General features: G+C 40.2%; 1 protein-coding gene across 1 annotated transcript in view; it reads right to left on the bottom strand.

Annotated features, from left to right (window-relative positions):
* TAF4B (TATA-box binding protein associated factor 4b) overlaps positions 1-26,489 on the bottom strand; it is a 920,546-nt gene that overhangs the window by 157,684 nt on the left and 736,373 nt on the right. Inside the window, exon 14 of the mRNA XM_053714992.1 lies at positions 14,713-14,832. Coding sequence (XP_053570967.1) covers positions 14,713-14,832 — 120 coding nt within the window. The remainder of the gene's footprint in view (positions 1-14,712; positions 14,833-26,489) is intronic.

Below are 26,489 nucleotides of genomic sequence, written 5' to 3'. Positions count from 1 at the left end.
CCAAAGATTGCATTGGCTCAAAAGGAGGAGCCTGTAAAGCCTTCAAAACCAAATTAAGACTCCAAGGAGGAGAGATTGATTTAACAATAGTCTTGATACGAACCAAATCCTGAAAAACACAGTGAATGTCAAGAAGTTTAGCAATCTTTCTATGAAATAAAAGAGAAAGAACAGATATTTGTCCCTTCAATGTACTTGCAGACAAACCTTTATCCAAACCATCCTGAAGAAATGGTAAATTTCTAGGAATCCTAAAAGAATGCCAAGAGAATTTATGAGAAAAACACCATGAAATATAGGTTTTTCGAAACGTGATAATAAATCTTCCTTGAAACAGACTTACAAGACTGTAGCATAGTATTAATCAATGAGTCAGAGAAACCTCTATGACTTAGTACTAAGCGTTCTATTCCCATACCTTCAAATTTAGCAATTAGAGATCCTGATGGAAAAACGGCCCTTGAGACAGAAGGTCCGGCCTTAAAGGAAGTGGCCAAGGTTGGCAACTGGACATCCGGACAAGATCTGCATACCAAAACCTGTGAGGCCATGCTGGTGCTATCAGAAACACATGTGATTGTTCCAATATGATCTTGGAGATCACCCTTGGAAGAAGAACTAGAGGCGGAAAAATTTAAGCAGGTTGGTAAAACCAAGAAACTGCTAACGCATCCACCATCTCCGCCTGAGGATCCCTGGACCTGGAAAGGTACCTTGGAAGCTTCTTGTTTAGATGGGAAGCCATCAGATCTATTTCGGGGAGACCCCACATCTGTACAATCTGACAAAATACATCTGGATGGAGAGACCACTCCCCTGGATGTAAAGACTGACGACTGAGATAATCCGCTTCCCAATTGTCTACACTTGGGATATGTATTGCAAAAATTAGACAGGAGTTGGATTCCGCCCAAGAAAGTATCCAATATACTTCTTTCATCGCTAAAGGACCGCGAGTCCCCCCTTGATGATTGACATATGTCACGATATTGTCTGTCTGAAAATGAATGACTAATTCTCTCTTAATAGCGGCCAAGCCTGAAGAGCCCTGAAAATAGCACAGAGTTCTAAAATCTTGATTAGTAACCTCGCCTCTTGAGGATTTCAAACTCCTTGTGCTGTCAGAGACCCCCAGACAGCTCCCCAACTGTGAGACTTGCATCTGTTGAAATTACAGTCCAGGCAGGACGAACAAAAGAGGCCCCTTGAATAATCCGATGATGGACTAACCACTAGGACAGAGAGAGTTAAATGTTGGGATTTAAGTATATCAACTGTGATATCAGAGTATAATCCCTGCACCATTGATTCAGCATGCAAAGTTGCAGAGGTCTCATATGAAAACGAGTAAAGGGGGTCGCGTCCGATGCTGCAGTCATGAGACCTAAAACTTCCATGCACCTAGCCACTGAAGGGAATGATCGAGACTGAATATTTCGACAAGCAGAAACCAATTTCATTTGTCTCTTGTCTGTTAAGGACACTGAATCTATCTGGAAACCTAAAAAGGTGACCCTTGTCTGCGGAATCAAGGAACTCTTTGGTAAATTGATCCTCCAATCATGTCTGAAGAAACAACACAAGTTGATTTGTGTGAGATTCTGCTAAATGAAAAGATTGAGCCAGTACCAAGATATTGTCCAAATAAGGAAACACTGCAATACCCTGCTCTCTGATTACAGATAGAAGGGCACCGAGAACCTTCAAAAAGATTCTTGGAGCTGTTGCTAGGCCAAATGGAACAGCAACAAACTGGTAATGCTTGTCTAGAAAAAAGAATCTCATAAACCGATGGTGATCTGGATTATTCGGAATATGAAGATACGCATCCTGTAAATCTATTGAGGGTATGTAATGACCTTGCTGAAAAAAAGGCAGAATAGCCCTTAGTCACCATCTTAAAAGTGGTCTGAAAGAATTTTCCTTCTTTGGGATAATTGATAGATTTGAATAAAAACCAAGACTATGCTCCAGTATTGGAACTGGTACAATCACTCCTGAAAGCTCTAGATCTGAAACACACTTCAGAAAAGCCTGAGCTTACACAGGATTTGTTGAAACGTGAGAGAAAAAAAAATCTTCTTACAGGAGGTCTTATTCTGAAACCTATTCGATTACCCCTGAGAGACAATATTCTGAATCCAATGATTCTGAATGGAACCTGCCAAAACGTCTTGAAATAATTGGATTGAGGGCAGCACCTTCATGCAGTCTTGGAGGCTGGCTTTGGTTTCTTGTAAGGCTTGGATTTATTCCAACTCGAGGATGGCTTCCAATTGGAGCCAGAGTCTTTAGGGGAAGGAGAGGTTTTCTGTTCTCTATTCTGACGAAAGGAACAAAACCGATTAGAAGCTTTAGATTTGCCTTTAGACTTTATCTTGAGGCAAAAAAACTCCCTTCCCCCCAGTAATAGTGTAAATAATAGAATCCAACTGGGAACCAAACAAATTATTACCCTGGAATGTTAGAGATAGTAACCTAGATTTAGAAACCATTTCAGCATTCCATGATTTGAGCCATAAAGCTCTTCTAGCTAAAATAGCCAAAGACATAGATTTAACATTAATCTTGAAGATATCAAAAATAGCATGCAAACTACTCCTCTCTCTCCCCAAAATTGAAACACATATAAGCACTATATGATATAATAGCAAGGATCCAAACACTCTTTATCCAGATAGCAGAGCCGTAAAATTATAATACACAATTTAAATGAGCGTACAACACATGTGACAGCCTATATTTGCTGATACAGTTCCCAATCATAAAGCTTCGAATATTTAGTGTGATACAATCCAATAGTTTGATAGTCACTTACTTCGGGAAGATAAACCAGTCCTGCTGATCACTCACGTTTGCGCCTTATTGTGTAGTTGACGTTCCTTCAGTGCCTCTCTCTGTCTTCTGTTTGTAATGAGTCCCAGCTGTGTGGAGCTGGGAAAAACGGATCTTTGCTTTCGCCTTTGATATAAGTAACAGAATTTATGCTTACCTGATAAATTACTTTCTCCAACGGTGTGTCCGGTCCACGGCGTCATCCTTACTTGTGGGATATCTCTTCCCCAACAGGAAATGGCAAAGAGTCCCAGCAAAGCTGGCCATATAGTCCCTCCTAGGCTCCGCCCACCCCAGTAATTCGACCGACGGACAGGAGGAAATATATATAGGAGAAACCATATGGTACCGTGGTGACTGTAGTTAGAGAAAATAATTCATCAGACCTGATTAAAAAACCAGGGCGGGCCGTGGACCGGACACACCGTTGGAGAAAGTAATTTATCAGGTAAGCATAAATTCTGTTTTCTCCAACATTGGTGTGTCCGGTCCACGGCGTCATCCTTACTTGTGGGAACCAATACCAAAGCTTTAGGACACGGATGAAGGGAGGGAGCAAATCAGGTTACCTAAACGGAAGGCACTAAAGCTTGCAAAACCTTTCTCCCAAAAATAGCCTCCGAAGAAGCAAAAGTATCAAATTTGTAAAATTTGGCAAAAGTGTGCAGTGAAGACCAAGTCGCTGCCTTACATATCTGGTCAACAGAAGCCTCGTTCTTGAAGGCCCATGTGGAAGCCACAGCCCTAGTGGAGTGAGCTGTGATTCTTTCAGGAGGCTGCCGTCCGGCAGTCTCATAAGCCAATCGGATGATGCTTTTAAGCCAAAAGGAAAGAGAGGTAGAAGTCGCTTTTTGACCTCTCCTTTTACCAGAATAAACAACAAACAAGGAAGATGTTTGTCTGAAATCTTTTGTAGCCTCTAAATAGAATTTTAGAGCACGGACTACGTCCAAATTGTGTAAAAAACGTTCCTTCTTTGAAACTGGATTCGGACATAAAGAAGGCACAACTATCTCCTGGTTAATATTTTTGTTAGAAACAACCTTAGGAAGAAAACCAGGCTTAGTACGCAAAACCACCTTATCTGCATGGAACACCAGATAGGGCGGAGAACACTGCAGAGCAGATAACTCTGAAACTCTTCTAGAAGAAGAAATTGCAACCAAAAACAAAACTTTCCAGGAAAGTAACTTAATATCTATGGAATCAAAAATGTTCAAACGGAACCCCTTGAAGAACTGAAAGAACTAGATTTAGACTCCAGGGAGGAGTCAAAGGTCTGTAAACAGGCTTGATCCTAACCAGAGCCTGAACAAATGCTTGAACATATGGCACAGCTGCCAGTATTTTGTGTAGTAAGACAGATAAAGCAGAGATCTGTCCCTTTAGAGAACTTGCAGATAATCCTTTCTCCAAACCTTCTTGTAGAAAGGAGAGAATCTTAAGAATTTTTATCTTATTCCATGGGAATCCTTTGGATTCACACCAACAGATATATCTTTTCCATATTTTATGGTAAATCTTTCTAGTTACCGGTTTTCTGGCCTGAACCAGAGTATCTATCACAGAATCTGAAAACCCACGCTTCGATAGAATCAAGCGTTCAATCTCCAAGCCGTCAGCTGGAGGGATACCAGATTTGGATGTTCGAATAGACCCTGAACAAGAAGGTCCTGTCTCAAAGGTAGCTTCCATGGTGGAACCGATGACATATTCACCAGGTCTGCATACCAAGTCCTGCGTGGCCACGCAGGAGCTATCAAGATTACCAAGGCCCTCTCCTGATTGATCCTGGCTACCAGCCTGGGAATGAGAGGAAACGGTGGAAATACATAAGCTAGGTTGAAGGTCCAAGGTGCTACTAGTGCATCTACTAGAGTCGCCTTGGGATCCCTGGATCTGGACCTGTAGCAAGGAACCTTGAAGTTCTGACGAGACGCCATCAGATCCATGTCTGGAATGCCCCATAATTGAGTTATTTGGGCAAAGATCTCCGGATGGAGTTCCCACTCCCCCGGATGGAATGTCTGACGACTCAGAAAATCCGCCTCCCAGTTTTCCACACCTGGGATGTGGATCGCAGACAGGTGGCAGGAGTGATCCTCCGCCCATTGAATTATTTTGGTCACTTCTTTCATCGCCAGGGAACTCCTTGTTCCCCCCTGATGATTGATATACGCAACAGTCGTCATGTTGTCTGATTGGAACCTTATGAATCTGGTCTTGGCTAGTTGAGGCCAAGCCCTGAGAGCATTGAATATCGCTCTCAGTTCCAGAATGTTTATCGGGAGAAGAGACTCTTCCCGAGACCATAGACCCTGAGCTTTCAGGGATTCCCAGACCGCGCCCCAGCCCACTAGACTGGCGTCGGTCGTGACAATGACCCACTCTGGTCTGCGGAAGCTCATTCCCTGGGACAGATGGTCCAGGGTCAGCCACCAACGGAGTGAATCTCTGGTCTTCTGATCTACTTGAATCATTGGAGACAAGTCTGTATAGTCCCCATTCCACTGTTTGAGCATGCACAGTTGTAATGGTCTTAGATGAATTTGTGCAAAAGGAACTATGTCCATTGCTGCAACCATCAACCCTACTACTTCCATGCACTGCGCTATGGAAGGACGAGGAACAGAATGAAGAACTTGACAAGTGCTTAGAAGTTTTGACTTTCTGACCTCTGTCAGAAAAATCTTAATTTCTAAGGAATCTATTATTGTTCCCAAGAAGGGAACTCTTGTCGACGGAGACAGAGAACTTTTTTCTATGTTCACCTTCCATCCGTGTGATCTGAGAAAGGCCAGAACGATGTCTGTATGAGCCTTTGCTTTTGACAGGGACGACGCTTGTATTAGAATGTCGTCCAAGTAAGGTACTACTGCAATGCCCCTCGGTCTTAGAACCGCTAGAAGGGATCCTAGTACCTTTGTGAAAATCCTTGGAGCAGTGGCTAACCCGAATGGGAGGGCCACAAACTGGTAATGCTTGTCTAGAAAAGCGAACCTTAGGAACTGATGATGTTCTTTGTGGATAGGAATATGTAGGTACGCATCCTTTAGATCTACGGTAGTCATAAATTGACTTTCCTGGATAGTGGGTAGAATCGTTCGAATGGTTTCCATCTTGAAAGATGGTACCCTGAGAAATTTGTTTAGGATCTTCAAATCCAAAATTGGTCTGAAAGTTCCCTCTTTTTTGGGAACTACGAACAGATTGGAATAAAATCCCATTCCTTGTTCCTTTATTGGAACTGGGTGTATCACTCCCATCTTTAACAGGTCTTCTACACAATGTAAGAACGCCTGTCTCTTTATTTGGTTTGAGGATAAGTGAGACATGTGGAACCTTCCCCTTGGGGGTAGTTCCCTGAATTCCAGGAGATAACCCTGAGAAACAATTTCTAGCGCCCAGGGATCCTGAACATCTCTTGCCCAAGCCTGAGCAAAGAGAGAGAGTCTGCCCCCCACTAGATCCGGTCCCGGATCGGGGGCTACTCCTTCATGCTGTTTTGTTAGCAGCGGCAGGCTTCTCGGCCTGCTTACCCTTGTTCCAGCCTTGCATCGGTTTCCAGGCTGGTTTGGGTTGTGAGGCATTACCCTCTTGCTTAGAGGATGCAGAATTAGAGGCCAGTCCGTTCCTGAAATTGCGAAAGGAACGAAAATTAGACTTATTCTTGGCCTTGAAAGGCCTATCTTGTGGAAGGGCGTGGCCCTTTCCCCCAGTGATGTCTGAAATAATCTCTTTCAATTTTGGTCCAAATAGAGTTTTACCTTTGAAAAGGGATGTTAAGCAATTTTGTCTTGGATGACACATCCGCTGACCAAGACTTTAGCCAAAGCGCTCTGCGCGCCACGATAGCAAACCCTGAATTTTTCGCCGCTAATCTAGCTAATTGCAAAGCGGCATCTAAAATAAAAGAGTTAGCCAACTTAAGTGCGTGAACTCTGTCCATAACCTCCTCATATGGAGTCTCTCTACTAAGCGAGTTTTCTAGTTCCTCGAACCAGAACCACGCTGCTGTAGTGACAGGAACAATGCACAAAATGGGTTGTAGAAGGTAACCTTGCTGTACAAAAATCTTTTTAAGCAAACCCTCCAATTTTTTATCCATAGGATCTTTGAAAGCACAACTATCTTCGATAGGAATAGTAGTGCGTTTGTTTAGAGTAGAAACTGCCCCCTCGACCTTAGGGACTGTCTGCCATAAGTCCTTTCTGGGGTCGACCATAGGAAATAATTTCTTAAATATAGGGGGGGGGGGAACAAAAGTTATGCCGGGCTTTTCCCACTCCTTATTTACTATGTCCGCCTCCCGCTTGGGTATAGGAAAAGCGTCGGGGTGCACCGGAACCTCTAGGAACTTGTCCATCTTGCATAATTTCTCTGGAATGACCAAGTTGTCACAATCATCCAGAGTAGATAACACCTCCTTAAGCAGTGCGCGGAGATGTTCTAATTTAAATTTAAATGTCACAACATCAGGTTCAGCTTGTTGAGAAATTTTTCCTGAATCTGAAATTTCCCCATCTGACAAAACCTCCCTCATGGCCCCTTCAGATTGGTGTGAGGGTATGACAGAACAATTATCATCAGCGCCCTCCTGCTCTTCAGTGTTTAAAACAGAGCAATCGCGCTTTCTCTGATAAGTAGGCATTTTGGATAAAATATTTGCTATGGAGTTATCCATTACAGCCGTTAATTGTTGCATGGTAATAAGCATTGGCGCACTAGATGTACTAGGGGCCTCCTGTGTGGGCAAAACTGGTGTAGACACAGTAGGAGATGATGTAGTATCATGTTTACTCCCCTCATCTGAGGAATCATCTTGGGCAATTTCATTATCTGTGGCAGTACTGTCCTTACTTTGTTTGGACGCTATGGCACAATTATCACATAAATTTAAATGGGGAGACACATTGGCTTTCATACATATAGAACATAGCTTATCCGAAGGCACAGACATGTTAAACAGGCTTAAACTTGTTTACAAAGCACAAAAAACGTTTTAAAACAAAACCGTTACTGTCTCTTTAAATTTTAAACAGAAAACACTTTATTACTGAATATGTGAAAAAGTATGAAGGAATTGTTCAAAAATTACCACCACAGTGTCTTAAAGCATTAAGAGTATTGCACACCAAATTTCAGAGCTTTAACCCTTAAAATAACGGAACCGGAGCCGTTTACAAATTTAACCCCTATACAGTCCCAGCTATAGCCTTTGCTGAGACCTAACCAAGCCCAGAGGGGAATACGATACCAATTGACGCCTTCTAGAAGCTTTTCCAGCAAATTTCAGATCCTCACACATGCATCTGCATGCCCTATTCTCAAAAAACAACTGCGCAGTAATGGCACGAAAATGAGGCTCAGTCTACAACTAGGAAGGCCCCCTGACTGGAAAAGGTGTCTAACATAGTGTCTGCCGTTTAATAAACGTTCCCCAAGTTTATAAATGCGAATTGTCAGCATAAATATGAATAAAATGCCCAAATAAAGCAATCGATTTAGCCCATAAAAATGTCTACCAGTTTTTTAGCCCATATTAAGCCCTTTATTCTGTTTGTTTGACTAAGAAAATGGCTTACCGGTCCCCATGAGGGGAAATGACAGCCTTCCAGCATTACATGGTCTTGTTAGAAATATGGCTAGTCATACCTTAAGCAGAAAAGTCTGCTAACTGTTTCCCCCAACTGAAGTTACTTCATCTCAACAGTCCTATGTGGAAACAGCAATCGATTTTAGTTACTGTCTGCTAAAATCATCTTCCTCTCACAAACAGAAATCTTCATCCTTTTCTGTTTCAGAGTAAATAGTACATACCAGCACTATTTTAAAATAACAAACACTTGATAGAAGAATAAAAACTACATTTAAACACCTAAAAACTCTTAACCATCTCCGTGGAGATGTTGCCTGTGCAACGGCAAAGAGAATGACTGGGGTGGGCGGAGCCTAGGAGGGACTATATGGCCAGCTTTGCTGGGACTCTTTGCCATTTCCTGTTGGGGAAGAGATATCCCACAAGTAAGGATGACGCCGTGGACCGGACACACCAATGTTGGAGAAATAGATATACTCACAGTGTGCCCTGTAGGTGCCTTAATGTAAATCCAAGAAAAAAATGAAAAAAAAACCAGACCGGCACCACTGATAGAGTATAAAAACATCATTTTATTTTCACATACTTAAAAAAGGTAAGCACACCACTGGGAAAAAAGGGCTATCATACCAAACAGTTGAAAGCTCCAGTTAAAAGGTTAAGCAGCTACAACCTGGGCCCGGTGACATCACTGACGCGTTTCAGGTATCAACCCATAGTCATAGTTACCGCCATGGGGTCCAGGTAACCTTAAATAGCTAGCTCTCAGGTGTAGGCTGTTAATTCAGTATTTAAATATTAACCCTTTAACACTTTTACTTTTAGCACATCTCATACTGGGCTTATTATTAATGATATGCATAAAGCACATAAAACGGAGAACACACTCCTTACTCGTTTTCATTTTTACATTTTTACATAACTTATAAACAAAAAGCTAACCGATTCTCAAAGTGCAAACTTTATTAGCCAAATTTAATTTAGTCTGGATCTATACATTTCCTTCGTATATATTTTAACAGCGCTGTTAAAATATATACGAAGGAAATGTATAGATCCAGACTAAATTAAATTTGGCTAATAAAGTTTGCAGTTAAAGGGTTAATATTGAAATACTGAATTAACAGCCTACACCTGAGAGCTAGCTATTTAAGGTTACCTGGACCCCATGGCGGTAACTATGACTACGGGTTGATACCTGAAATGCGTCAGTGACGTCATCGGGCCCAGGTTGTAGCTGCTTAACCTTTTAACTGGAGCTTTCAACTGTTTGGTATGATAGCCCTTTTTTCCCAGTGGTGTGCTTACCTTTTTTAACTATGTGACAATAAAATGATGTTTTTATACTCTATCAGTGGTGCCGGTCTGGGTTTTTTTCAATTTTTTTTTTTATCAAAAATAGCATCACAGATAAAATGATTAGCATGTTGAAGCAAACGAACAATGCTATGCAAATCCTGTGCTAAGCTATCCAACCAAAAATTTGATGCAGGTCAGAAATGGCAGGTCTGAGCATATAGCCAGAATGCAAATAAGCTTTCCCTAGATAAGATTCAATCTTCCTATCTAAAGGATCCTTAAAAGAGGTACTATCTTCCAAAGGAATAGTAGAACGTTTAGCAAGAGTAGAAAAAGCCCCATCAACCTTATGGAATTTTCCCCCAAACTCTAATTTAGCCCCTGGCAAAGGATACAACTTTTTAAACCTTGAAGAAGGAACAAAAGAAGAACCAGGCTTAGACCATTCCTTAGCAATTTCATCAGAAATAGCATCAGGAACAGGAAAAACCTCAGCAGTAGTCACATGAGGTTTATAGACAGAATTTAAACATTTACTGGATTTATTATCAAGAGGACCAGACTCCTCAATATCCAAAGTTATTAACACTTCTTTCAACAAAGAACGAATATACTCAGTCTTAAAAAGATAAGATGATTTATCACTGTCAATGTCTGAAGTAGGATCTTCTGAGTCAGAGAGATCCTCATCAGAGGAGGATATATAAGCATGTTGCTGATCATTACAAATTTCATCAGTATTATGAGAAGTTTTAAATACCTTTTACGTTTATTTGAAGGCAGTATAGCAGCCATAGCCTTCTGTATCGCCTCAGCAAAATAATTTTTCATATCAACAGGGATATCATGTACTTTAAATGTTGAAGGAACAATAGATACTGTACTAGCACTAATAGAAACCTTTTCTGCATGCAAAAGCTTATCATGACAACTGTTACATACTACAGCTGGAGATATAATCTCCACTAGCTAACAACAGATACACTTAGCTTTGGTAGAACTGTGTTCAGGCAGCATGGTTCCTACAGCAGCTTCTGAGACAGGATCAGATTGAGACATCTTGTAAAATGTAAAAAAAAAAAATAACATTAAACAGAAATATCTTATTTCCACATATAGCAGTTTCAGGAATGGGAAAAAAATGCTAAAATTGGCAAAAAAAGAAAGAAAATAGCATAGCCCTCTGAACATAAAGAAGTCAAGGAGCATATAGGAAGTGAGGCAAAATAAAACTAGATTTTTTGGCGCCAAGTATGACACACAAGGAAGTTGAGAAATTTTTTGCCGCCAACAAACATCCAGAAATGATGTAACTCGCGTCATAACAAACACAATTTCACACCAAACAACCTAGCATCGACTAAGACGCAGGAAATGACGAACTTGCGTCATGACAGACACACATTCGTGCGCCAAGAACCATGCAATAAATAACAGCATTTTGCGCCCTCGCAAGCCTAATTTGCCCACAAGTTTTCCAAAGAAAAAACAAGTCAAATTGAAAAAAAGACTATATCACAAGTAATCGAAGATAAACAAGGGGCGCCAACATAGTGTGAATCGTTAAAACAACAAATATAAAAGTGATGTGCAAAAAACTACTCACAAGGAAAGTGGCACCTTAAATGAATAAGGTGCGATAAAGCAGGCTGACATTCAAATTCCAGCAGTCAGTACGCTGGAGGTCTCACCCAGAGGACCTGTGGAATTCAGATAGGCGTCTAGAAAGTAGCACCCACGTTTTTTAGGGCCAATGGCCGGACCAGGTGAGCTGCAAGCTGATAGGTGATCTCCTGCTGCACTCACGCCACCGAGACTTTTCTCCAAAACTGACAGTGTCAGTGTATGAAAGGTTCCGTGGTAAAAGTCCTGTTTCAAAAACAAGTGGATCGTGGAAAGAAGCAAAAATACCGGGTTGTGGTATAAAACAAACAGTAACGCGTTGCAAAATAAATACTGTTGCAAATACGTTGCAAAATAAATACTGTTTGTTTTATACCACGACCCGGTATTTTTGCTTCTTTCCACGATCCACTTGTTTTTGAAACAGGACTTTTACCACGGAACCTTTCATACACTGACACTGTCAGTTTTGGAGAAAAGTCTCGGTGGCGTGAGTGCAGCAGGAGAACACCTATCAGCTTGCAGCTCACCTTTATCGCACCTTATTCATTTAAGGTGCAACTTTCCTTGTGAGTAGTTTTTTGCACATCACTTTTATATTTGTTGTTTTAACGATTCACACTATGTTGGCGCCCCTTGTTTATCTTCCATTCTAGACAACCTGACCCATCGCACCGCGGGACACAAGAGGAGCACGCCAAACACCTGAACACATCACAGTTCAACATATTAGGATTGGACACTTATTTTTTACATCACAGCATTTTTTGGGACATTGATAAGTACTTTTTATATATTTTACTCATCGCCACAAATATCATTGTTTATCTGTGATATCTGATTATTTCAATGTATCACTAATATTATTAATTTTTCACACATACCAAACACTGTGCTGTTTATATTTTTTTATTTATGCATACGGGTACAAACCCAATCATAAAGTGTTAGGTCCTACTTTGATAACCTGTGTTCCAAGCGCATCCTTTTAAGTTTTTTCCTTCTCAGGAATTTCTTTTTATATATCCCAAGTAAGACAAACTTCCTAAAACATGATTCCCAAAACGAAACTGCTGGACTGCAAAGGGAAATACACATAGACCTGACTCATGGCAAATATAAGTAAAATACATATATGTAAAACTTTATAATAATACATACTTACCGAAAGACACCCATCCACATAGATCAGATAGCCAAACCAGTACTGAAAGTTATCAGCAGAGGTAATGGTATATAAGAGTATATCGTCGATCTGAAAAGGGAGGTAGGAGATGGATCCCGACGACCGATAACAGAGAACCCTTGAAAAAGATTTCCCACAAGGAAAACCATAAAATCAAATAGGCGATGCTCTCTTCACATCCCTCTGACAAACATTATACTCTGAGAGGAATTGAGCTTCAGAATGCTTAAAAGCGCTTATCACAGAAGAAATCATAAAAATCAAGCACAAACTTACTTCACCACCTCCATAGGAGGCAAAGTTTGTAAAACTGAATTGTAGGTGTGGTGAGGGGTGTATTTATAGGCATTTTGAGGTTTGGGAAACTTTGCCCCTTTCTTGTAGGATTGTATATCCCATACGTCACTAGATATGGACTCTTGCCAATTACATGAAAGAAAAGTACATAATCCGTTAAAAAAACGGAACCCCATTGAGCCATCAATCCTCACACTAGCAGTGCCTGCAAAAACTGCCATAAAAACCTGCACTCTGACAGGAATAATAAAATACGTCCCCCTGCAGCGTTTCAGCTGAATAAGTGCCAAATTCTTCCCTATTAAATAGAAAAATAAAATTGTCACTTAGCTTAATATTCATCTGTCTGGCAGCAGGACAGCTCATCTGGTTTGAGAGGATGCATTCCCACACATGGACCTGTGGAAATACAGAAAGACTGAGTAAACTTACTCAGGCTATCTAAATAGGGCAGCAAAATGTTTTGGGAAAACGCAGTGAGGATTGTACCCCACAAGTTCCCAATTGCTTAAAAGCCACCACTGCCCTACTCAAGAGACTGACATGGGCTAAGGCTAGACCCTTCAGAAAAATCAGAGTAAACCTACTCTGCTTTTAAAATGACAAAATCTTGATTGTAGATCAGACACTAAAAACACAAAAACTTGATTGCAGATCAGACACAAAACTTCACCTCCTCCTTGCAGCACAGGCAAAGAGAATGACTGGAGACTATGGGTAAGACAAGTGACATATATAGCAGCTTTGCTGTAGTGCTCTTTGCCTCCTCCTGCTGGTCAGGAGTGATATTCCCACTAGTAATTGATGATTCCGTGAACTCACCATATCTTAGGAAAGAAAACATCAATAACTGAATAAATTTTCCTAGTTATGATCAAAGGAATCCTGAGAATCACCTCTTAATAGACAGAAGCCACCGAATGCATTTGATTCCCAAGAAATAGCAACAGCACATTAACAATAAATTAATGGTGTCTTTCTGTTGAAAAAAATATTTCTGCAGATAGTAAAAGTAATCTCCCAAGGGGTAAATAAGATGCACGCAGGTCAAAAACAGTATTGTATAAAAATAAAGAGTACCAAAAGTGACACATTATGGTAAAAATCATCAGTTATTTTAAACATAAAGTGTTTGGCAGTAAATATTAAACCACAATTCCAAAGGCCCAAAATAAAGAACACACAACCTGATCTGCAGAAGTTTGATTATCCACAAAGAGGTATAGCTGAACAGAAGTGTACAATACATATATCCAGTCATGATCACCTGAATTCTCACTTGCTACCTTGTCTGCACCTTCAGTGTTGCTCTAAAAACAAGGTTGCCACAAATGGTGAGATTTGTACAACTTAGAAGAATGCCACATCTCATCTATACCTGCAGGACTCCCTAGAGACAAGTGAAGATGCCTGCATTACAAGATCACCAACAAGACACGCAGACATGGCCAGGAGTAGTGAGCATGCTAGAATTGGCTTAAAGGCTGTGTTATGTTCAGCAATGCCTTACAGCTTCTGAATATGATTTAATTATGTGTGGACAATGTTTTCATCTGTGCAAAAGACCTGAAGACTTCTCAGAGAGGTGTATCTACTTTAATAAGGCAATGTTCGCTAGTACTTCATACCATTTGGTTTATGTTACTGTTCCTGATTTCAAAGTCCCTGTTTTGGTGCATTTTTATTATTATGCTTTCAAGTGTGTTCTATCATGCTATTCAAAACAAAATCATAACACTACATTTCTTTTCTGCATGTTTGGATCTCAGTTAATTTTCTTCTAATAATTATTTATGTAAGCTATGATTCTTACAAAATATAAAAATAAAACAAAGGTTGGTAAGAGGAATATCAAATCAACTACTACACATACCTCCAATCCAGATTGAAGGCCCACAGAATCCAAAGGTCGCTTTCTTCTTGGCCCAATAGCAGCCAGTGCTGTGAGATTGGCTTCCCTATATTGTATTTGCTCTAATTCCATCTGCTGCATCTGTGTGAAAAAAATATCAATCAGCTAGGCAAACAGTAACCTTGAAGGTGTGTAATAAAAATATATAGTAAATAGTCTACTCATATACAGCATAAAGGTTTTTCCTAGAACTAGCCAAAAATAAATTATTAATTTATCTTGAAATGATGATGTATTCAAAGCAAAGATTAGCCTATTCATAATATGCAGATGCAATTTTTTTTAAAATATACATTAAAAATTAGTTTATTATTTAAGAAATACATGTCATGCAATAGTCTCCATAGAGCAAGGAGTGCCTGTTCTCTTACGTAGCCTGTTCTCTTACGTTACCTCCTCAGTTGAGGCCTGATAATGAGTTTCTAGAGTAATAATCTCACATTGTTTAATGTCCCTTAAAATGTCTTTTAGGAGATAAAGAGAGAGAGACTGGACAGTAGACATGAGGGAGAACAGCAGCAATACAATACATTTCTACAAACTTAAAAAGTAAAACTATATTAATACTGTTGAAAACACTGGACCACTGGAGTAGGAAAAAGTTCCACCCAAAAGTCTGAGGAGGTAGATCCCATCGCTACATATAAACCTTCCTACTTGAGTCAGCTAATGTATAGTCAAGAAAGAAGCTATTTGAGAGTGAACAAAAAAAAAAAGACTATCATACATAGGCACAAGAAAAAAAAGAATTGTGCCATGCATTGGTGATTTACATATATTCCTACTTAGAGAATGTGAAGACATGGATTTATCCTTAAAGGAACATTAAACACTAAATAAATGCTAGATAGAATGATGCATTCAAAGAAAAAAAATTGTCTGAGAATAACATGTAGATGTTAGATTACATCCTCTGCTGTGGCCGATCAGGGACAGTTATAACTAGGTCACTAGAGTGTGCAGCCAATGACAGTGTAGAATATAACAGTGTTCTGTACTTCCATTTCGAACGTGAACTGAAATGGAATTACAGGAAAGGGTGACAAAATAAATAAGTACATTGGAAATTATTTTATTTTTTTAGATATTTGAGTTATTTTATATTACCATCTCAAAGTGTTTAATGTCCCTTTAAGTAAAAATCTGGTTCTCTCTCACAGACCCAATGAGGGTTTGAAAGAAAAAATCTTTCCCTAGGAAATTGGAAGTACAGACTGAAAGACTTTTAAAAATAAAATAAAAAACAAATCAGCAAATTCAATAAAAGGCAAATTACCAGGAATAAACTTAGTCTACACAGATTGGCAACCAGCTCTAAAACGGAAACTATCTACATTTGTCACCTGAGTCTTTAAAACATAAATTAAATTTTAAAGAAACCACAGTATATTCTGATAAACTGGAAATTGGTACTGCTACCCAGGGATGTAAAATAAATTCAGGTACAGGTAATGAAGAATCACAGCACTCACTAAAAACTGTACATCTGTCTATTCCATAAAAACATAATTTATGCTTACCTGATAAATTAATTTCTTTCATAGTGGTGAGAGTTCATGATCCATTACTCCTGGGGATTACTCTTCTCTACCACTAAGAGGAGGTAAAGATTCCCAAACCTCAAGACCCTATAAAACCCCTCCCACCTCACTCATACCTCATTCTAACGTATAGCCAAGCAAAGTGAGGTAAGAATAAAAATAAGCCATAAAAAGGAGATGTGTTAAAGAAAAAAAATTAAGCCCCCAAAAACATAAGGGTGGGGTCTCGTGGACTCTCACCACAATGAAATAAATGAATTTATCAGGTAATGAAGAGGCCAAAGAAACAGCAGAAACTTTCTAACCCTCCCTAGGACCAGAAAAATTAAGGAACAAACCAGAAGTTTGTCTAAAGTCATTAGTATCATCAATGTAACATTGCAATGTCCTAACAATGTCCAATGAATGTAAAGATCTCTCTGAAGCATTCTTAGGAATAGGACACAAAGAAGAAACAACAAACTCTCTGCTAAAGTTATCTGAAGAAACAACCTAAGGCACAAATAAAAAGAAGTCCGTAAAACTGCCTTATCAATCACTTATCACCTCCTAAGTAGCTTTTTAAATAAACTCACAGGTACTATGTGCTCTAAATCAAACTGCAAAACAAAGCAGGAGACATTAACATTATATCCAAAGGGCAGATAATGAATTTAGCGTGCCAAAAACCTGATGTGCGCTTAGCCGAGGATGAATGTGTGCTAACCCGAAGTGCGTAAAGTGGCCAACACATGAAAAAAACATAGAAAGACTAAAGGGATGGTCGCTAACACGAAGCGCAAAATACAAGCTAAGTACGCCAAAAACTAAACAGGTCTAACATGTTTAATAAATTATACTTACCAATAGACACTCGCCCATCAGCAAACAAGCAGCAGACAGCCAAACCAGTACTGAAACATATCAGCAGAGGATATGGAATAGGAGAATATTGTAGATCCATAAAGGGAGGCAAAAGACAAGTTCCTGCGACCAACTATGGAAGTTTTATGAGAAAATTCCCATGAGGTGGAAGAAAAAAAAAATCACAAACCATACCCCAGATATATCCCTCTGACAAGCACTGTACTCTGAGGGGAAACTGTGTCAATATAGACTGAAAACCCCTCTCTCTGAAGAATCAAATGCCCCTCCTAGTGGTAGAGAAGAGTAATTCCCAGGCATAATGGAGCATGGACTCTCACCACCTGTATAAAAGAAATATTAAATAAAAACAAGACTAGTGGATTGGAAATTATGATAACTCTTGTGGCACAAATTAACAGATGCCCGTGGGAGACACCAAGAGAGATCGGCATCTCTAGTTGCATGTTCCTCTCAAGTATTTCCAGACAGTGCTTACCCTTCAGTTGCTGAACCTTTATCTCAGGAAGAGCCTATGAATATAGGGGCTATTAAAGGGCCTATTTATGCTTTTGAGCTTAGGGACTTGCACTTTTATTGTGGCAAGGGTGGTCACATCATTCTTCATTGAGGCCCAAAAGAAGGTAATTCTGTTTCATGTGCTGTGTTTACCTTTTGTTACAGTATTCAACTTTGGTAAAAAAAATTATCAGTGGAGTACCTCCATACGCAAAGTCTCAGATACAACTTTTGTCACAGATGGGAGTCCTATGAAGCGTGGCCCAGTTACTCAGGAGACTTTACTTTTGACTTTAGGCTCTGGTAATACTTTGCCGTTTGATGTAGTAGCCTCTCCATTATTTCCACTTATTTTGAGACAGGCTCCCATATAATTGCCCAATAGATTTAGTTCCAGTTGCCCCTATATCTTTTGGGAGAATCTTTCTTCTGTCTGAACCTGAGTTGCTGCATCTAAAGGAATATTGATGAGAATCTGGCCAAGGATTTTATTAGACCATCTACTCCTGCTAGTGCTGCGGGCTTGTGTGAATTATTGGGATTTCAACAACATCACTATACTCAATGAATATCATCTCCTGCATATTCCTGAAATGTTGGACAGGATTAAAGGCGTTCATTAGTCAAAGAGATTGATCAGAGAGGAGCTTTCTAACCTAGTGCACATCTGGGAGGGTGATGAATGTAAAACTACTTTTCACACCGATTCTGGACATTTTAAGTATTTAGTCAAGTCTAATGGGATATGTGATGCTCCTGATATTTTTCAACACTTTTGAAATTACATTTTTGGAGACTTATTGGACACATTTATTGTGATTTATTGGGATTATATTTAATCAGTGCTTCTTAGTTTAAAGGAAGTATGGTTTATTTGCTGTACAGAAACAATGGAGTGGCCAGTTCCTGCTAACTAGAAAGCTGAACCAAGGTTTATTGAATTTTGAAAAGTTCCTAATAAAACGTCTCTAGAAGTTTTTACAGTATGTGATCTACAGGTTTACGCTTCTAATGTGGCTATTAGGGTTGCTTTGTCTCAACCCGAGAAGTTAAAGGTCAGTTACACCTGGTAGCCTTTTTATCCCATTCTTTGACTGATGAGGAGAATTATGTCAGAGACAGGGAATTACTGTTTATTAAGTGTGCTTTGGAGAAGTGGAGGCACTTGCTGGAGGGAGATGTCCAGCCTATTACCATTTTAACCGACCATTATAATTTGGAGTATCTTCGAACAGCACTCTTTGTTGGATAAGATTAACACCTTAACTGTGCAAGGGCGACATCCACACAATGTGTTAAGTGCAGTTGACAACCATGTGTCGTTATCCCTGGTGGTCCAGTGTACTAGGGAATCCAAGGATGTCTGTGTCAACAGGCTCCAGAACCAGGAAGTAGAAGGTAGCTCTACAGGACTTAAGGGAGCTGGAGAGGTGGGGGTGGGGATGTGGTTAAAGGGACAGTCTAGTCCAAAATAAACTTTCAAGATTCAGATAGAGAATGTAATTTTAAACAATTTTCCAATTTACTTTTATCACCAAATTTGCTTTGTTCTCTTGGTATTCTTAGTTGAAAGTTAAACCTAGGAAGTTCATATGCTAATTTCTAAGCCCTTGAAGGTGGCCTCTTCTCTCAGGACATTTTGGCAGTTTTTCACCACTAGAGGGTGTTAGTTCATGTGTGTCATATAGGTAACACTGCTCACGCATGTGGAGTTCTAGGGAGCCAGCTCTGATTGGCTAAAATGCAAGTCTTTCAAAAGAACTGAAATAAGGGGGCAATTTGCAGAGGCTTAGATACAAGGTAATCAGAGAGGTAAAAAGTATTAAACAATAAAAATTCTGGTGTAGACAGTCCCTTTAAGAATTTAAATCCCTCAATCTCATCTCCCTTAAATCCTAAAAAAAAAAAAACAAGACCCACTGTTTGAAAAGCACTCATCTAGGCACTCATCAAAAATGTCTAGAAATTCCCATGGCTTCTTGTTTCAACATCCAGATGCACCTGTGTAAAACAATGCCCCTATATATTTATTTTTTTTGCATTTCTTTTTTATTGAATCAAAATTTTTGGTGTACAATAAAAAAGAACAGAATATATCACCAACAGTCTGTGTGATCATTGTTTACATTTTGTTAATAAAACAATTCTCGTAATCAAGTGATAATTATTAATAGTATAACAAAGAGATATCAGAACCTTAGACTAGATATTGTGTATTAATCCATGAGGATCAAAGTTTACCAGGTTTTGTTTAGAGCTTAGTTTTTTACATTTTCTTCAAACAATTTCATACTTAAATATATATAAACCTTGAACCGTGTGTCAAATATAAGAGGGGGATTAGAGAGTTTTATGAAAGATAGAAGTAAGTGGGGGGAGAGGAGTTAAGAGGATTAAAAAAAAAAAAAAAATAATAATAATAATGGGAGGCCAATCCACAGGTTGTGTAATAATTTCATATTTTGAGTTCTGGTTATTAGATGAAAATGTCCCTCCAAGTAGCCAACATCATTTCATGGGTGCCAGTTTGGTTAATTTTAAACTAATCTTTCTAACAGCAGTAGCTCATCAATCAAGGAGAACCACTCCTCTGTCGTTAATACCTCCCTTGACTTCCATTTTTGTGGGATATGTTTTTCAGCCCAATAAGAATTATCAGTAGAAGGGCCCGTGCATGTTTTTCTCTAATTTTTGTAAGTTGGAGAAAAAAGAAAATTTATGCTTACCTGATAAATGTATTTCTTTCTTGACACGGTGAGTCCACGGATCATCATAATTACTGTTGGGAATTTCACTCCTGACCAGCAGGAGGAGGCAAAGGGCACCACAGCAAAACTGTTAAATACCACTCCCCTAACCACAATCCCTAGTCATTCGACCAAAGGGAAAGGAAGTGAGGTGCCTGAGGTTTATAGAAAAATAAACTGTCTGAAAAATACAGGGCGGGCCGTGGACTCACTGTGTCAAGAAAATAAATACATTTATCAGGTAAGCATCATTTTTCTTTTCTTTCTAATGACACGGTGAGTCCACAGATCATCATAATTACTGTTGGGAACCAATACCCAAGCCAGAGGACACAGATAATGGAGGGACGAGACAGTTAAACTAAACAAAAGAAGCCTCAGCCGAGGCAAAAGTATCGAATTTATAGAATTTGGAAAAAGTTTGCAAAGATGACCAAGTTGCAGCCTTGCAAATCTGTTCCACAGAAGCTTCATTTTTGAAGGCCCAAGAAGAAGAAACAGCCCTTGTGGAATGAGCTGTGATTTTCTCAGGAGGCTGCTGTCCAGCAGTCTCATATGCCAAGCGAATAACACTCCTCAGCCAAAAAGAAAGAAGTAGCCGTAGCTTTCTGACCCTTCGCTTCCCAGAAAAAACAACAAATGAAGAAGACGACTAGTGAAAATCCTTAGTTGCCTGCAAATAATATTTCAACGCACAAACCAAATCCAGGTTGTGCAACAAACGCTCCTTATGAGAAGAAGGATTAGGACACAAAGAAGGAACAACAATGTCTTGATTAATATTCCTATCAAAAACCACTTTGGGAAGGAAACCCAAGGCAGTACGCAGTACCACCTTATTAGAATGAAAAATAAGGAAAGGAGATTCACACTGCAACGCTAAAAGCTCCGAAACTCTTTGAGCCGAAGAAATAGCAACCAAAAACAAAACCTTTCAGAAAAAGATCTTAATATCCAAAGAATGCATAGGCTCAAACGGAGGCTGTTGAAGAACTCTAAGAAAAAAATTAAGACTCCAAGGAGGAGTAACAAACTTAAACAAAGGCCAGATTCTAACCAGGGCCTGACAAAAAGATTGAATATCTGGCACATCCGCCAGACACTTGTGAAACAAAATAGATAAAGCAGAAATTTGACCCTTCAAGGTACTTGCAGATAAACCCTTCTCCAGACCCTCCTGGAGAAAAGATAAAATCCTAGAACATCTAACTCTACTCTAAGAAAACCCTCTGGATTCACACCAATACAGATATTTACGCCATATCTTATAGTAAATCTTTCTAGTCACAGGTTTACGAGCCTGAATCATAGTCTCAATAACCGACTAAGAAAAACCCACGCTTAGATAATATCAAGTGTTCAATCTCCAAGCAGTCAGCTTCAGAGAAACGAGATTTGGATAAATGAAGGGCCCCTGAAGTAGAAGGTCCTTCCTTAACGGAAGTCTCCAAGGTGGAAGAGATGACATCTCCACCAGAACCGCATACCAAGTCTTGCGAGGCCACGCCGGAGCAATGAGAATCACTGACACCCTCTCCTGATTCGAGCAATAACCAGTGGAAGGAGAGCGAACGGTGGAAAACATACACTAGACTGAAAATCCAAGGAACTGCCAGAGCATCTATCAGTACAGCCTGAGGATCCCTTGACCTCGACCCATACCTTGGAAGCTTGGCATTCTGACGAGATGCCATGAGATCCAGCTCTGGCTGCCCCTACTTGAGGATAAAGCTGGAAAACACCTCCGGATGAAGTTCCCACTCCCCCGGATGAAAAGTCTGTCTGTTCAGAAAATCTGCTTCCCAATTGTCCACCCCTGGAATGTGAATTGCAGACAGACAGCAGTTGTGGGTCTCTGCCCACTGAATATTCTTGGCTACCTCTATCATAGCCAAGAAACTCTGAGTTCCTCCCTGATGATTGATGTAAGCCACTGAGGTTATATTGTCCGACTGAAACCTGAAAAACTGGACTGAAGCTAACTGAGGCCAGGCCAGAAGAGCATTAAAGATTGCCCTCAGCTCTAGAATATTTATGGGAAGAACCGACTCCTCCCGATTCCATAGACCCTGAGCCTTTAATGAGCCCCAGCCAGTTACCTATCCCAGCAGACTGGCATCTGCGGACAAGATCACCCAGCTAGGTCTGTGGAAGCAGGTTCCCTGGGAGAAGATCCTGAGACAACCACTATGGAAGAGAATCTTTTGTCTCCTGATACAGAACAATATGCAGAGACAGATCCGCATAATCACAGTTCCACTGTCTGAGCATGCATAACTGCAGAGGCCTGAGATGGAACCGAGCAAACGGAATGATGTCCATAGCTGACACCATCAGACCAATAACCTCCATGCACTGAGCCACTGACGGCAGAGGAGAGGACTGAAGGGCAAGACAAGAGTTGAAGATCTTTGTTCTTCTGGCTTCTGTCAGAAAAATCTTCATTGCTAGAGAATCTATTATGATTCCCAAGAACACCACCCTTGTACCTGGAATCAAGGAACTTTTCCCTTAATTCACATTCCATACGTGGGAGCACAGAAAAGACAACAACTCCATGTGGGAGTTTGCTAGTTGAAAAGATGGCACCTGAAACAGAATGTCATCCAGATACGGTGCCACAGCAACACCCTTCAATCGGAGCACAGCCAGCAATGCTCCCAGGACTTTTGAGAAAATTCTGGGAGCTGTTGCAAGATCGAACGGAAGAGCCACAAACTGAAAGTGCCTGTCTAGGAAAGCAAATCTCAGAAACTTGTGATAGTTCCTGTGGATGGGAATATGCAGATACGCATCCTTCAGATCTACCATTGTCATCAATTGGCCCCCTTGAACCAATGGAAGAATGAAACGAATAGTGTCCATCTTGAAAGATGGAACTCTGAGAAACTTGTTTACGCTCTTGAGATCCAAAATTGGTCTAAAGGTTCCCTCTTTTTTGGGAACCACAAACAGATTGGAATAGAATCCCAGACCCTGCTCCTGTATTGGAACAGGAACTATCACTCCCATATCGGAAAGATCCTGAACACATATTAAGAACGCCTCTCTCTTTATCTGGTCTACAGATATCCTGGAGAGAAGGAACCTGCTCCCAAAGATCCGGAACATCGCAAACCCAAGCCTGAGCGAAAAAAGAAAGTCTGCCCCCCACAAGATCCATTCCCGGATCGGGGGCAGACCCATCATGCTGACTTTGAATCAGTAACTGGCTTCTTAGATTGCTTCCCTTTAGTCCAAGACTGCTTGGACTTCCAGAAGGGCATAGACTGTTCCTGCTTGGAAAAGGAGGGGGAAAGCTTACCCGAAAAGTTTTGAAAGTAACAAAAATTACTTTGACGACCCTTCTGTTTATTCCTCTTATCCTGAAGGGAATGCCCCTTCCCTCCCGTAATATCAGAAATAATCTCAGCTAATCCAGGCCCAAACAAGGTCTTAACCTTGTAAGGAATCGACAAAAGCTTAGACTTAGAGGACACAACCGCAGACCAGGACTTCAACCATAAGGCTCTGCACGCCAGTACAGCAACGCCAGTACAGCAAAGCCAGAAATCTTTGCTCACAACTTGATGACCTGAAGAGAAGCATCCATAATAAAGGAATTGGCCAACTTAAGAGCATTGATCCTATCCTGGATTTCCTTTAGAGGAGTATCTGTCTGAATAGAATCAGAAAACCCATCAAACCAATATGCTGCCGCGCTAGTGACAGTAGCAATACACACCGCAGGCTGCCATGTAACCCCTGGTGAACATACATCCTTTTAAGTAATGCTTCCAACTTTTTGTCCATAACATCCTTAAAGGAACAGCTATACTCAATGGGGATAGTGGTCCTCTTAGTCAGGGTGGAAATAGTTCCTTCCACCTTGGGAACAGTCTGGCAAGACTCCTTGATAGAATCAGCAATTGGAAACATCTTCTTGAAAATTGGAGGAGTAAAAGGAATCACAGGTTTCTCCCACTCCCGTGCAATGATCTCTGAAGCACGGTCTGGAACAGGAAATACCTCCACCGCGGAAGGTACGTAAAAATACTTATTCAGCTTACTAGCTTTCTTAGGAGTCAGTACGACAGTCATATCAGAGTCGTCCAAAGTAGCCAAAACCTCCTTAAGCAACAAACGGAGGTGTTCTAGCTTAAACCTGAAGGATACAACTTCAGCATCAGAAGAAGGAATTACACTGTCAGAGTCTGAGATTTCACCCTCAGACACTATAGAAGTATATTGCTCCTCAGACTTATGGGAAGAAACATTCGACATAGCCACAGCTGAATTAGAAACCTTACTCACTGAATCCTTATACTTCCACTCATGCTTTCCCTGCAGCATAGGGAAAGCAGACAAAGCCTCAGAAACCGCCAAAAATATGTGGGCAGCCATGTCTTGCAAAATAAATGTGAGAGGAAACAACGGCACTGCATGTGAAGACGACAAGGTTTGGGACACATGATGAGAAAGCTGCGGCATAGCCTGAACAGGAGACCACTAAACAGCATCCAACTTAGATAATGATGGCTCAGATTCAAAACGTTTATCCCTGTAATGTAATGTTCTCTCAAAATATGAGGAATAGAAAGGGATTGGTGGTTCCACATTAGCATCTAAACACAATGCACAAGTAACATTCTGCAGGGCCTCTTAGTCCATCTTTATTCAAAATGTAACCAAAATAAAATAAATCCTTAAATAAACTTTTTGACCCCTTAAAAATTAATATAAACATTTTTTTACTGTCCATTTAAAATTTAAAGTAACGTTTTATATTTTATGCAGAACAACAATTAAACAAAAAAAATCTTAGACAACCTCTACACCTCAGCAAGCCTGGCTGAGGTGCCTACCTGTCCTGCTGGCAAAACCAGAGCAACTAGAGAGAAAGATCCGGACTCAGCCCACCCAAGATAGCAAAATAGACACTCACACAGGCAGAGCCGCACCAAAACCCTTCCGGCACTACGGAAACAACAAAAGAGAAAGTGCGCAATTATATCGTGGGCATTGCTCACTAAATCTCCCGGCCGGCATAACTTCTACTATGGAGAAAACGCCACAGAGAGAAGTAACAACACACCTATCACAGTGAAAACAAACCGGAACACACCACTGAGCCTAATAAATAAAAACTAAACGTCTCAGTGCCCTGCACAACTGCCTTACACTGTTCTGTTCTCCTAACAGGAGTGTAGTCATGTCCCATATAAACAGTATTTAACTGTTAAGTGCCAACTATTCTTTTACATAAAAAATGACTATTTCCTCTTAATTGTAGAAAGTTGTTTTTATAGAAGTCCTGAGAATTCACAGTGATGTGAATACCTAACTATTTTAGTTGCAAAGTGGTTATAGGTACCTTATAATTTACCTGCAAATGTTGTATGTGTTTTTGTGGCGAGCTAATATTTAAAAGTTCAGATTTTGTAAGATTAAGGTGAAAATTAGAAAGAGCATCATATGTTTTTATTTATTTGAGAAGTTCTGGGACAGAGGTATCTATATTTGTAAGGGTGTCGAGTATATCCGCGGTAATGTTCAGTATCTCCTATTTTTATACCATTGATTTCTGGATTATTCCTAATTTTGTGTGCAAGGGCTTGAATTGATAGGGCAAATAAGAGGGGGGATAGAGTGCATCCCTGCCTAGTGCTATTTGTTATATGAAACGTGTCCGATAAGTTCCCGTTTACTCAGACTCTGGCATTCGGGGTAGAATATAAAGCAAATGTCATATTTATAAATGAGTCTCCAAAGTTCATAGCCTTCATAACTTGACGCAGAAATGGTCAATCGATGCAGTCAAAGGGCTTCTCCACGTCCGTCAAGAAAAGTGCCATAGGTATGTTCTCTACTAGGGCATAATTTATTAACTGCAGTACCTTGGAGGTGTTGTCCCGGGCTTCTCTTCCCGGAACAAATCCCACCTGGTCCGTCGATATGCGATCTGGAAGATATTTAATAAAACATTTTTCTAAGACCTTAGCTAGGATTTTAATGTCCGTATATAACAGAGATATGGGTCTAAAGTTTTCAGGGGCTGTAGGGGATTTACTGGGCTTAGGGATGATGGTAATGTGCGCTTCCAGCATTG

This window comes from Bombina bombina, chromosome 5 (genome assembly GCF_027579735.1).
Source record: "Bombina bombina isolate aBomBom1 chromosome 5, aBomBom1.pri, whole genome shotgun sequence".
Classification (NCBI taxonomy): Eukaryota; Metazoa; Chordata; class Amphibia; order Anura; family Bombinatoridae; genus Bombina; species Bombina bombina.
The sequence above is the reverse complement of the archived record's forward strand: the minus strand, read 5'-3'. Positions and strand labels throughout refer to the sequence as shown.